The 13,659-nt window shown below is 36.7% G+C and overlaps 5 protein-coding genes across 5 annotated transcripts; 4 read left to right on the top strand and 1 right to left on the bottom strand.

Annotated features, from left to right (window-relative positions):
* Positions 1–226: 226 nt before the first annotated feature.
* Positions 227–1,174, top strand: IZH2 (PAQR-type receptor; the record flags this gene model as incomplete). Its single annotated transcript, XM_445799.1, has 1 exon — positions 227–1,174. The coding sequence occupies one exon, from the start codon at positions 227–229 to the stop codon at positions 1,172–1,174; it is 948 nt and encodes a 315-aa protein (XP_445799.1).
* Positions 1,175–1,555: 381 nt separating this feature from the next.
* Positions 1,556–2,686, top strand: PFA4 (palmitoyltransferase PFA4; the record flags this gene model as incomplete). Its single annotated transcript, XM_445798.1, has 1 exon — positions 1,556–2,686. The coding sequence occupies one exon, from the start codon at positions 1,556–1,558 to the stop codon at positions 2,684–2,686; it is 1,131 nt and encodes a 376-aa protein (XP_445798.1).
* Positions 2,687–2,979: 293 nt separating this feature from the next.
* SIN3 (transcriptional regulator SIN3) lies at positions 2,980–7,461 on the bottom strand (the record flags this gene model as incomplete). The annotated part of the gene is made up of 1 exon (XM_445797.1): positions 2,980–7,461. One exon carries the CDS (start codon positions 7,459–7,461, stop codon positions 2,980–2,982), a length of 4,482 nt encoding a protein of 1,493 aa, XP_445797.1.
* A 2,865-nt stretch (positions 7,462–10,326) lies between these two features.
* On the top strand, positions 10,327–10,689 carry RPB11 (DNA-directed RNA polymerase II core subunit RPB11; the record flags this gene model as incomplete). The annotated part of the gene is made up of 1 exon (XM_445796.1): positions 10,327–10,689. The coding sequence occupies one exon, from the start codon at positions 10,327–10,329 to the stop codon at positions 10,687–10,689; it is 363 nt and encodes a 120-aa protein (XP_445796.1).
* Positions 10,690–11,091: 402 nt separating this feature from the next.
* TOP1 (DNA topoisomerase 1) lies at positions 11,092–13,245 on the top strand (the record flags this gene model as incomplete). The annotated part of the gene is made up of 1 exon (XM_445795.1): positions 11,092–13,245. One exon carries the CDS (start codon positions 11,092–11,094, stop codon positions 13,243–13,245), a length of 2,154 nt encoding a protein of 717 aa, XP_445795.1.
* Positions 13,246–13,659: the final 414 nt, after the last annotated feature.

Genomic DNA, 13,659 nt, shown 5'->3' with positions numbered 1-13,659 from the left:
TTCAGTGTCTTGCATTGCGTACTTGGATTTCCTTCAATTATGCGAGTACAACAGATTTAGTTGAGACTGATTGTTGAGTTTCTGGGAGAAAACTTGCGAAGGCCGGTGACCTCGCGATGAATCGGTTTATATATATAATGACTAGAAAGATATGATTTATATACTGTAGGAAAATAGCATGCTCTCACTATTAATTTAGTAGTATAGCGATTCGAAAATACGGTAGATGGGTGACGTACATCAAAGAAAAGTTGCCACAATGGTGACCACAGAAGAACAGCCACTTATAGGTACAGATGGACAAATCAAACTACGGAAGAAGACGGTTGTCAGGAAACTATATACATGGGAAGAAATACCTGAATGGCAAAAGGATAATGAGCACATTCACACTGGTTACGTGAGGGAGACTAGCAGTGTCATGGAGTGTATCCGCAGTTTGTTCTATCTTCATAATGAAACTGTGAATATCTACTCACATTTGATACCTGCAATTGCTTTCTTCAGTACAATATTCTTTAATAAGTATGTTGTGCCCACATACAGTACTACCACTTTGATAGACTATTTGATTATTGACATATTTTTCCTAGGTGCTTTCTCATGTTTGATCCTAAGTAGCACATTCCATTGCTTAAAGAGCCATTCGTTGAGAGTAGCTGTCTTTGGCAATAAGCTTGATTATCTAGGAATTGTATTTCTCATTGTTGCATCAATGGTAAGCATTTTATATTATGGCTTTCACGGTAATCCATGGTTCTTCGGTATATTTTCTTTAATCACTATGACTTTTGGGGCGGCATGCGCCGTAGTGTCACTCAAAGATACTTTTAGATCGCGGGAATGGAGACCATACAGGGCAGCTCTGTTTGTGATATTTGGTTTATCAGCAGTACTGCCTATTCTAGCTGGACTTTTCAAGTATGGTCCTACTGAAACTTGGACAAGGATACAACTAAAGTGGGTTATCTTAGAAGGTGTATTTTATATATTTGGTGCATTTCTGTACGGAATTAGATTTCCAGAGAAGATGAGTCCCGGAAGTTTTGATCTGTGGGGCCATTCTCATCAGATATTTCACATTTTGGTGGTTGTAGCTGCCCTTTGTCATTTAAAGGCTCTTTTAGGTAGCTATTCTTTAGTCCATTATAGATTTATGATAGATATGTATTGAGGATTAAACAGTATGGAGATTGTTTTATATTTTGTTTTAAAATGATTCAGATTCATGACTTTACATGTATAACTTAGTATGTATAATTTATGTTTAGGAGGGCTAATTGGCCTAACAGTGCACACTTCCACTAATTAACCAACTTTGAAAAAGGTAGCGAGATACAGTTTTAATGGAGTACCGAATTGACAATTTAGTATGTTTGATCTAGTAAAGTAACATAACATTATTGACTATAGAAAATACTTATGAGAAGATAGGAATCTAGTGGTTTACAAGGTTAAAGTAAGAAAATAATAGCACACTGATTTTCAAAGTTTTTTGATTTACTGTATGATCATTTGACCTCAATCAAGATCGACACTAATTTAATCAGTTATTATGCCGGTGAAATTAAAATGGCCATGGTTAGGCATTGCAATACCTAGTTTTTTGATTGCATCCATTGGCTACTGTGCACATTACTTCATTTTATTAAATTTCTTAAGCCTTCGAAAACAGCTGTGGTATCAGTTTTGTCAAACAATGATTTGGCTATCATACTATTTAGCAATATACACACCACCAGGAAAACCTCCAACAAACTTTAAACCATCTAAAAATGAGTGGAAAGTGTATTGCAAAAAGTGCAAGTGTTACAAACCGGAAAGAAGTCATCATTGCAAAACATGTAATCAATGTGTCCTAATGATGGATCATCATTGCCCTTGGACTATGAATTGTGTTGGCTATAACAATTTTCCTCATTTTATAAGATTTTTATTTTGGGTGATTGTTGGCACTACTAGTTTGGCTATATTTTTAACAACTAGAATCCATTCGATATGGGTACACCGGAGCTCGCCAAGTTATCTCTACTATAAATCGGAATTGATATTTCTCACTATTTTAACGCCACTCAATGCTTTCATATTATTAACAATTAGCATTTTAATGATCAGATGTTTATTCAACCAAATATTTAATGGAAGATCTCAAATAGAATCTTGGGAAATGGATAGATTAGAAACTTTAGCTCGAATGAGTAAACTATTACCTATATTAATAGAGAATGTTTGGTATATCTTCCCTAACCTACGAAATGAACATGTTGAGAGCCAGGCTGAAGCCCTGTTAAACAAAAAGAGATTATCGTTGGATGAATTAGTTAATTTTCCTTATGATCTTGGCCCTTTCAGGAACGCAATTCAATTGTTAGGCACCCCGCCTTTATGGTTGTATCCATTTAGCGGGCCACAAGATGATGGTTTACATTTCCAAAAGAATGAGGAGTCCATGATAGAAGATCCTAATTCTTTGAATGATATTATACTTTGTCTCCCTTGGCCTCCAGATTCGACTAAGCACTTAAATTCTACTAGCGAACATACATCAAATGTTCAGATCATCTCAGAAGAAGGTGAACAAGTAATACGAATCCGAACACCAGAAAAAAAGCTCTCCAGATCAGAATGGCTAAATGACTGGGGTGAATCGCTTGAAGATTTTGGAGTCGATGTGGATGTTGAGTAATTTATACATTTGCTCTTTATACTCATTACCCCAGTACTACTTCTTTCTATGATACGGCTTCTTACTTGAAGTTAATCTTTCTGTAAGCATATTTTATTGGTAATGAATATACTAATATCTCGCGTCTTATAAATAATCAACAATTAGCGAGAAAATATAACTGATGTAGGCAGAAAATTACAATACTTACAAAATATAGTTACACGTTATCATTACAATTAGTACTAATATATATATATTTATATGGGTAATGGAATCTATGTTTTATTTATGATCCGATTGATGTTGTATTTTTAATCAATAATAGGGGAGCCATTAATTAAAGGCTTTTCTGTTCTTTCAGTGGCAGAGCCAATTATGGACTTGATACTGCTCGTATTTCTACCCGAATCATCATTATAAGTCTTCTCCGTCTCTTGAACAACAGCTGCAGACTGTCTCACATATCCGTCAATAGTTCCATTCGCAAGAATGTAGTTGAATTTCTCATTTACGTCATCATTCGAATTTCCATCGTAATGTGATAAAACCTTTCTGATCTCTTGAGTTTTCTCTGAAATATTTGCTGCTCTTGATTCATCACTTGCAACAATAGGATACTTTTGAATAGTAGCACGTGAGTATACATCTGAGGATCCGCCTTGTAAAATCAAGTTATATTTCTCTCTGTCGATATCAATATGTAAGTTGGACTTTGAAATACCAGCCAAAGAATAAGTTGAATTATTACCATTGTCCTTGCTATATTCTTGATCAAATTCAATTACTTTCTCTAAAAATGGCACTTCTAAGTTTTCATGCGGAACCCCTTCAGTTGGATTCGATAGAGAGTAAGAAGTGACATAATAGTTCCACGCCTCCTCTGGTGATTTAGCAGTCTTTAAAGTTAGGTCATCAAGAGCAATGTATTGAATTGATGCATGACGTTTCTCTCTTTTATATTCGATTCTAAACATATTTTCTGTGCTTGACATATGTGAACGACATTGAATTCTGTATAGAATCTGGTCCTTAGTGGTAGTTAAGGTATTATTTCTTTGATTTTCAAACAGCAACATTATTTCTGATGTTTTTGAATCAGATATCAAAGTGTGCGCATGCTTCACAAACGATTGGACAACTTTATCAATTGTATAAAGCTTAAATGCACGATTGTTATATGCTTGTCTTATACTCTCTTCAAACCATTGGTGCTCAATATCACCCTCTATCAAGCGCTTGCTCAATGTCAAAAGTTGTTGATAAGCATCTGAGCTATTAAAATCAAGTCCTAGTTCAGATAGTTGAGTGGAAATAAGTCCTAGATCTTTAGCAAAAGTTGTTACCCTTCTAGATTTGATCTCCTTATTGATCTCATCATTAATCTGTTTGACCTCTGATAATCTCTCGTAAAGTGTAACTAAATGCCTAAAGAAGATGTAAATGTTGGTGTTAGCAAACAAGTTATAAATGTTCCTGTTATCCATTGGAGTCTCTTTGTTCGCACTGTCAACCACATCACCAACTAACCATTGTTTCCTGTGTTCGGAGAGACTGCCAGAATCTTCAATAGTACCTACATTTCTATCTGTACCGAGATCTTCCGAAGGGGATTTGCTGCCATCCATCTCTTTATTCATCTTTGTCTTCTGTTGCTTGGTTTTATGTAAGATATCTGACATGTTCAAATCATTGTCAAAAGGTCTCTTCTTTGATGATGATGTGTCTTGCTCAGTTTCACCAATTTCTTCAGCAATCTGATCCATTTTTCCACTACCCTTATCAGAATCATTATTGTTGTCATCACTGAATCCTCTGCGTTCCAAGGCGTCACTGACCTCCTTTAATGGAATTGAGAAAAATTGTGATACAAAAACTCTCAACATATCTTTAATTCTTTCCTTATCTGGGTTAGAGTAAAGGTTAGTATTGATGGTAAAAACAAAACCCAAGGCAATAATATCGAATAATATATCATAATCTGGAAAGTCATAATCAAGTTGGTTTTTTGGTTTAGGGGTAAGCCAATGAATCCTTTTGCTATTCTGGTCAACTTTAATTCCATTTATTTCAGATATTAACTGCTTTGTTGTTAACAATTTCTTATCGGCTTGCTTAAATGTCAGACCTAGGTGATCTAGAGATTTGAAATAAACTTTCTGTTCAAGATCTCTCCATATTTTATTCCATTCACGTTGTGCTCTTCTCCATTCTTCATCTTTTTGCTTCAATCTTCTTAATATAATTGGAACTGATATGGCCGGATAGTTATGCAAAGCATCTATTATTTCAAATCCTCTTTCTTTGTCATAAACTTTCCTAATAACTTTTTTATAAATTGTCATAGAAGTATGGCCAAGACCAGGAGGCAATCTAAACTGTGCCTTTTCTGCATCGGTCATGTTCGCGATCTTATTGGCAATGGTTTCCAAGGTTTGTATTGTTCGCAAATTTGACTCGATGTAATAGTCGTACTCATGTCTTTCTTCCTCTATCTTGAATAAAGTCTCCTCATATTGGTTCTTTCTATGAGCGATAAAACCAGAATCCTCAGACGCCCATACTGGATGTCCGACCCACTCATCATTTAGCACTTCCCAGCACATATCATCTCTTCCAGAACAGGGCATGAATGTATCAGTCTTAGGAAGTTTCTTATAACTAGGACCATAGGCCTCACATAGATCTAAATCTAATTTATGTTTTTCATGCACAATATTTTCTATTCTCTTTGGTTTGTCCTGATAACCGACAAAGACTTTGAACCAGTCAAATAATTCTTTGTTGGCTCCAATATAATATTCAACTTTGTCTACCAATTCATCTACTGTCAGAAGATCTAATGAAAACAAGTTAAGGATCTTTAGGAACTCATTATAAATTTGTTTGTTGCCAATTGATTTTTTAACTCTCTCAAAGAAGTTAGTTTCTTCCATCAGATTTAGACTATTCTCTATAGGTTCCGTAGGCTCAGGAACTACTGGAACGAGACTAGGATCTAAATCTATCTCCGGTCTAACAACTAGCTCACTAGGTGTACCAACATATCCCCCATCAACCATGTGTTGTTGAGCATTACCTTGTTGTTGATAAATTGTTTCCGGGTGATAATTTTGCTCAACAACAGTCGTCCTTAGGTTGGAAACAGGAATGTCATCATTACTGTGGATATTTTGAGAGAGAACTTGTTGCTGGGAATTGTGATCATGAGAATCAGAAATTAGTCGAGAGTGCGCCTGCTTTATAGCTTGCTCCTTTACTGCTTCTGCATTATTCATCATAGAAGGCAAGCTCATAACACCTTTCTGAGTTTCCGGATTGGCTGATTGCTGTGTTTGATCAACAAAAGGCCCATTTGTAGGTGGTGAGAAACTGCCAATTGGAGGGAGGTTCTGTTGTTGATGTTGATTTTGTTGAGTATTGTAAGAAACTCCCCCTTTCACTGGCTCATAATAACCTGTTTGAGCATTCATCCCACTTGCAGCATAGTTTGCAGCCTCAGCATTACCTCCCATCTTATCTGATAAAGACTGATAATGCTGCTGTTGCTGAACCTGGGTTTCTTCAGATCCTGAAGCTGATGAATCTGGTAAGAATTTCTTAAAGTCATCAAGCAAATCAGGTGCATTCTGAAATAATATAGTTACCTGTGCATACACTTCATGAATTGGTTTTTGTTCCCTTTGATATGTCTGAAGAATTTCTAGAAATTGCTTGTAAATATCGGGCTGATCAGCAAACCGAGTCTTAATCTTATTCACATACGTAATTGCTTGGCTAAATTCAACATCAGCAGGCTTCTTTGCAGAACCAAAGTTTTGACCTACATCATGTTGTGTTGGGATGGGTGTTGCCTGAGATTGGAGCTGAGCTTCTTGAGCAATAGCCTGTGTTTGCTGATTATTAGTCTGGATATCTGATGGTGAAGGAGACTTTTGAGGGGCTGTATTTAGTACAGTCGTAGAAGACCCCATTGGTGTAGTTACCTTGATAGGATCATTTGGATTATTTGAGCATTCTATCCTATATCCCTGAGGAAGGAAAGTGTTGAACCCCTGGATCAAGTTGGGATACCCTTTAAATAACGATGATACTCTCTCAATTACACCAGGTGTGTCAATTGTCTGAGACTTGAAATCTTTCATAATATCCAAAAACAAATTATATATGTCTGGCCTTGTATGAAACTGGAATTTAACTTGTTCCAAATATGACAATGCATCCTTAACATTTAGAGGTCTATAAGACATGGGGTCACCCTGTGTCTGCGCCGGTCCTGACACAAGGGGTGACTGAGTTGTAGATGTTTCTGAAGCGCCTGTACTACCTTGGCGTTGATTTTGCAAAATTTCCTGCTGATCTTGTTGAAGAATTTGCTGCTGCTGTGGTTGCTGTTGAGTGTAGATCCTCGGCTGCTGCTGTTGAGGTAGTGGATGAAGCTTTATTTCTGGCTTCTTAGTAGCAGGAGGTAAAGGATTATCAAGACTGGCAACAGAAAATCCTACAGAAGCAGGCGTACTAGAAGAAGTTGTGATAGACTTTGGACCTATTGGATTCATGGAAGTATCTATACGATTATCTTCTGTTTTTAGGGACGAGAAGGATGGTAATATAATTCTCTCATTATTATTATTATTATTACTAGTATTATTGATTGAATTAGATGATTCGGCATTTCCGTCAATCTTCTGATTATCATTAATCCCAACATTACTTGTGGCATTTTGTGTTACATTAACAGTTTCTGCGGCACCACTACCAATGGCATGGTTGACACTTCCTTGTTGGTTGCTCATGATATTGGGTGTTTTGAAATGATGAATTATTACTATTTTTATAGTTAATCTGTCGGTATTAGGAATAGCTAGCTGGGTTTGATATAGTTATCTTGTTGTTACTTATAACAGTGTAACAAAAGAAGAGACTAACGTATCAAAACCTAATGAGCACTCGTTAATTCAACTTGTAATAGTACAACAGTTTCAATTTGATGATATTGTTAGTCTTGAAACACAGTAAGTCAGGAATACACAATCTGACTTCTGGGCAGATAGATATGAAAATGACAGTCTAGTGCTATGCAACAATGGAATGTTTTGACTGTTCTGAAAGTTTGACTTTAAACCAAAGACAATTTGATCTTGAATTAGCTCCTGTCACACCTTTAAGGAAACTCTAGTGTTTCTGCACTTGCAAACTGTGATTTGTTTATTAGTTTATACCTATTATCAATCAAATGTAACTAATCTTTGCTCTGGTATCAATTCCCTTGAATAGATGTTTGTTATAGCTTTATTTATTTCTCTTAATTTTTTTTTTGCTTTCTTTTTTAGCAGGATACTTAATGGAGTATTGTATTTTTTTTTTCAGGAAATGCAATTCTGAGAGACACCAGGAGAGAGTTGGGCCCTAAAATTCTAACAAAACCGAATTGATCAATTCCTTTTTTTTTTTTTTTTTTTTTTTTTTTGGCAATCTTACTCTGAACAGTATTCCCACAAGAAAACTTGAAATACTCTTGCAAGGCTACCCGTGGCTCACTAAGAACATCCGTAGAGATGGATATGGTTACTCTTTCGCCCCTCCTTTCTTTCCTCAATCATTTTTGGGAAGAGCCAAACACAAGACAGGCTAAAATAACAAAAATCACACAGCTAACTGAAAAAGCTGAAAAGCTTCTACGTACTTTTCCTGTCGAATGAAACTTGGGTGGATCGGAAGCGTAAAGACAACCGTTATGCTATCTCAATTGTAGTTGGGCATATTTCTGCTCCTCCCCCCTGGTCGTTGCAAGACACCTTAGCCCAATTTTTGTCTGATATCGTGAAAGTTGTCAACTGCGAGTTAACAATTAATGTTGTATATTCACATGACGCAACTCCCTGTTTATCGTAGAAAAGCCTATAACGCACTATCCATACTGATTTCCTCACTATAAACACTTTTCGATTCAAGTTTATTTGGCGGATACGTCTTCAAAGGAGATTACCTCTCTCGAATTCCGGGTTGACATCACTCTAGCGGCAAACTTTTGATCATTTCTGCAAAAACTAAAGGTAAATGTTGTCAGGATTCATAAATGACTAGTATATTAAAAATGATTCTTGCGTAAACATGGCCTATATCGGGGTTGTAATACATACAAAACATGGGACCCATTCTTAAATAAATGTTGTTCAAACGTGAAACGCAGTACGAAATCAGACTTATAAAAAGAACAGAAGCTTACCCTCTTAAAAAAAGAACCACAACTCTAACTATCCGTGGCCTATTTATACTTCCCCCTCCCCCCTCGTGCCTCTCCAGCAGCACCATATGGGAATATACGTTCGGCGGCAATCTGAGATCCGTTTTTTTGTTTTTCCTCTGGCATTGCTAGTTCGGTCTACTCCGGGCTGGTAGAGACTCATGGAGACTAGAAACTTGCGATAGTAATAGATCTGATATTGCCAAATAAAAGAGCACTGTTAAGCTTGGCCACGTCAATCTCTAAGGCTCTACAATGCTTACTCTATTTACAAGCTTTACCTATTACCTTGAAGATTTTACACGAAGCTGAAAACCTTAATAGCCGCCCATGTAGCCATTCATCCCTCCGCAAGTCCTTTACGAGTCCTTAACGAGTTTCTTTACGAGATCTCTAGGTGATCACCTAGAGATCTTGTGGACGACTCCTAGCACAAAGAAAGCATCAAAATTCAGAGCGATGGGCATTTTATATCCTAACCCTCAGAAATCTCGTGCAAGAGTGCAGGCGGGAATAGTGACTTGTGCATCGCCTACACTTTTTCCATTATATGTTTCTGCGCCCATTTCTTACTAGACAAGCACTAGTATACCAAGGGCCTACCATTCCCCGTTTCGGGTAGTCTTTTGCTGCTGTGTGCACGCTAAATTCTAGGATCGACAGACACTGAAGAAGAGGGTCAGAGCAACTAAGTGTGTGTGAATTGGCGGCTAAATTCTTACTTACGACACTATAACTAGGAAGAACCGTCTGTAATATACTTGAAGGGATCCTATACGTGCATTACAGTGTACATAACTTTATATATAACAGGGTTTTGTTGAAGGGGGCGTTTGGGTGTACTTTCTACGTTATCTTAGTACTTCCAGCAGTTATCACGCCCCGAATATAAATACAGCCAGCTCAATCGCCAAACGGTTAACTTCACTTTCTACTCTTCCTCGAATTTCGCAATTAGGAACTAAAGTGAATAAATCTCCTACTAAAGCGAGTAACAATCCAGCGGGGAGGTTTAAGGAGTTTAAAATGAATACACTATACAGTTTGCTCTTCAATAAATAACAATTCACGTGATCGAACAAGCTATATCCTACCAAGAGATGACAGCAACCCAAAGAAAAAACTTATGGATTGACAAAAGTTGCAGGTCGGAGGAGGGGACAAAATGATAAACTCAGGATTCTCTCTACAGAGAAGTAGTTGTAGCAGTATTGCGGCCGAAGAAAGAGGAAAAAAAAAACAGTAACAGAAAGTCCACGATTGAAAATAACGAAATGACAAAACGCTGATGAAAGTGGAAAAGTATAAGAAGATTAGTGCTTGGGAAGGCAGTACTAAGGCTAAGAAAATCATTTTGTTGAGAAGCTAGTCGAGATATCACTTAACAACAATAACCATATACTAATATTACACAATGAATGCTCCAGATAGATTCGAATTATTCCTGCTAGGTGAAGGTGAATCCAAGCTGAAAATTGACCCGGATACCAAAGCTCCAAATGCTGTAGTAATAACATTTGAGAAAGAAGACCACACATTAGGTAACTTGATCAGAGCAGAACTTCTTAACGACAATAAGGTGCTTTTCGCTGCTTACAAGGTTGAGCATCCATTTTTTGCTAGATTTAAGTTGAGAATCCAAACAGTTGAAGGATACGACCCAAAAGACGCTTTAAGGAATGCTTGTAGCTCCATTATTAATAAACTTGGAGCTCTGAAATCTAACTTCGAAACGGAATGGAACTTGCAAACCTTAGCTGCGGATGACGCCTTTTAAAAATGACTGATTTTGCATTATAAATTTTACCATAAAATTCTAAAATCCAATAACGCAAGCCGTTATGTTTGGAAGAATATGCAATTATAGAGTATATCTGGCCATTAATGAAAGCATTTGGCCTAACTTTATAAGAAAATCACATTTTGTGCAGAGATTTTTCCCTCGCTTTCATATCCTCGGTGAGGCTAGATTTTTCAAAGATTCTTGAATCTGACTATGATTGCACGCGACACGTAAAATACCGATGAGCATCCCAAAATGCTGAATTCCCATTGCGGTTGGAAACCATATAGAACACACCCATTTGTTTGTTATTAGGACATAATCCTGTATAGTAGTAATTGATTTATATCACGAGCATTAATAAGTGTTGAGATTAAAAACTGGTAAATAGGCAATATGACAGTATCAGATGATGAAGATGGTGTTATTCTAAAAAGAAGAAAGCTTTATAATGTGGTAAAAGATGAGAGTGATGATGAAGAGAATCATATAACTGGTCTTAAGTCTAGCATAGTCAAGGCAGAAGAAGGAGATGAAGAAACCAAGGATGCTAAATTAGTGAATACAGATAATGACTCGCCTATCAGCGATGATCTTGAAGAAAATGTAAGCGATGATCTTGAAGAAGACTATAAATGGTGGGAAGAACAAGATAAAGATGACACAATTAAGTGGACCACTTTGGAACACAATGGTGTCCTATTTCCACCTCCATATGAGGCTCTACCATCCCATGTTAAACTTTATTATGAAGGCAACCCGGTGGATTTACCTCTGGAAGCGGAAGAAGTTGCTGGTTTTTTTGCACACTTATTAGAAACTCCTCATGCTCAAAATCCGGTGTTTCAAAAGAACTTTTTTGAGGATTTTAAACATGTTCTCAATGATGCTGGCGGTACTCAAAATGGAATTGAAATAGAAAGCTTTGATAGAATGGACTTTTCTGCCATGCATGATTATTTTGTTCAGCTAAAGGAAGAAAAAAAGAGTATGACTGCGATGCAAAAGAAGGAAATAAGACTCGAGAGGGAGAAATTTGAAGAGAAATATAAGTTTTGTGAACTGGATGGTAGACGAGAACAAGTTGGAAATTTTAAAGTTGAACCACCTGATTTATTTAGAGGAAGAGGTGCTCATCCAAAAACTGGGAAGCTAAAAAGAAGAATAAGACCTGAAGACATAGTGCTAAACCTTGGAGAGGGAGCACCCATTCCTCCCCCTCCTTCCGGTCATCAATGGGGTGAGATACGACATGATAATACTGTACAGTGGCTGGCAATGTGGAGGGAGAACATATTTGGCTCTTTCAAATACGTTCGCTTAGCCGCCAATTCCTCATTGAAGGGCCAAAGTGATTTCAAGAAGTTTGAGAAAGCTAGGGAATTGAAAAAGCACATAGACAGGATTCGTAAAGAGTACCGAAACAATTTCAAGAGCAAACTTATGGTGGAGCGACAAAAGGCTGTCGCAGTGTATCTAATTGACGTCTTTGCTTTAAGAGCTGGTGGTGAAAAATCAGAAGAAGAAGCTGATACAGTAGGATGTTGCTCCTTAAGATATGAGCATATAACCTTGAAACCTCCCAATACAGTCATTTTCGATTTCTTGGGTAAGGATTCAATCAGATTCTATCAAGAGGTACAGGTGGACCCTAAAGTCTTCAAAAATTTGGCTTTATTTAAAAAGCCCCCTAAACAACCCGGCCATCAATTGTTTGACAGATTAGATCCTTCACTTTTAAACAAATTTCTACAGAATTACATGACAGGTTTAACTGCTAAAGTTTTTCGTACTTACAATGCTTCTAAGACCATGCAAGAGCAACTGGATCTTATTCCAAATGAAGGGAGTGTGGCTGAAAAATTACTAAAATATAACGCAGCAAATAGAACGGTTGCAATTCTATGTAACCATCAAAGGACGGTTACTGCAGGCCATGCTAAATCCGTTGCTAAATCCTCTGATAGAATAGAAGAATTCAAATGGCAAAAGGAGAGATTAAAAAAAGGTATTCTACAAATAGAACCAGATAGAATTAAGGATACTCCAAATTATTTTGAGGATATTAACAGTATCGATAAAGAAATAGAGGCTAAAATTCATGAGAGAATTATAGAAAGAGAAATACAAAAATATCATAACAAGTTCAAAAGAGAAAACGATAAACGGAAATTCGAAGGTGAAGAACCGTTGCCTGAGGAGACGCTGAAGGAGTGGCTTGATAACGTTAAACAATTAAAACAACAATATGCTGAAGAATTAGCCACAGGTATTGTTCAGTTAAAAGCTTCCATGAATAGTGTAGAAAAATTAGAAAAAGCGATTGAACGGTTAGATCAGAGAATCTCCACAAGCCAAGTGCAACTCCAGGATAGAGAAGCCAACTCTGAGGTGTCTCTAGGCACATCTAAAATTAACTATATTGATCCCAGATTATCAGTGGTGTTTTGTAAGAAATATGGCGTACCTATAGAAAAAATCTTCACGAAATCTCTAAGGGAGAAATTCAAATGGGCAATTGAATCAGTGGATGAAACCTGGAGATTCTAATATTACTTAGATGCATACAAAGACCCTTGCATTAAAATTAGTTATAAATTAATGATACAAATCATTTAGTTATCTAACACACGAATTATAACAATTACATTAATATGTAGTTAACAACTCACCAAATAACAACCTTTCGTATGTTAACGAAATCAATACTAGATTGATATTGCGGGGCGAATTATAGCTCTAACAGATTCTATAAGAAAGTCTTGCATATTGAATTTTGCACCTATACAACTTCTTTTCTTTTTACATACCTTAGTAAAGGGTGGTAATAACAATTCACCCCATGTCTATATTGATACACTACAATACTATGCTATATCTTTATAATGTATAACCTAATTTACCCGGACCAAAGGTTTCGCGAAACGCCAAACGCGAATTGGAAAATTTAAAAACATATGAAGT

This window comes from Nakaseomyces glabratus, chromosome E, assembly GCF_010111755.1.
Source record: "Nakaseomyces glabratus chromosome E, complete sequence".
In the NCBI taxonomy this organism is placed as follows: domain Eukaryota; kingdom Fungi; phylum Ascomycota; class Saccharomycetes; order Saccharomycetales; family Saccharomycetaceae; genus Nakaseomyces; species Nakaseomyces glabratus.
Note: the sequence above shows the minus strand (reverse complement) of the source record. Positions and strands in the feature narration are given on the sequence as shown.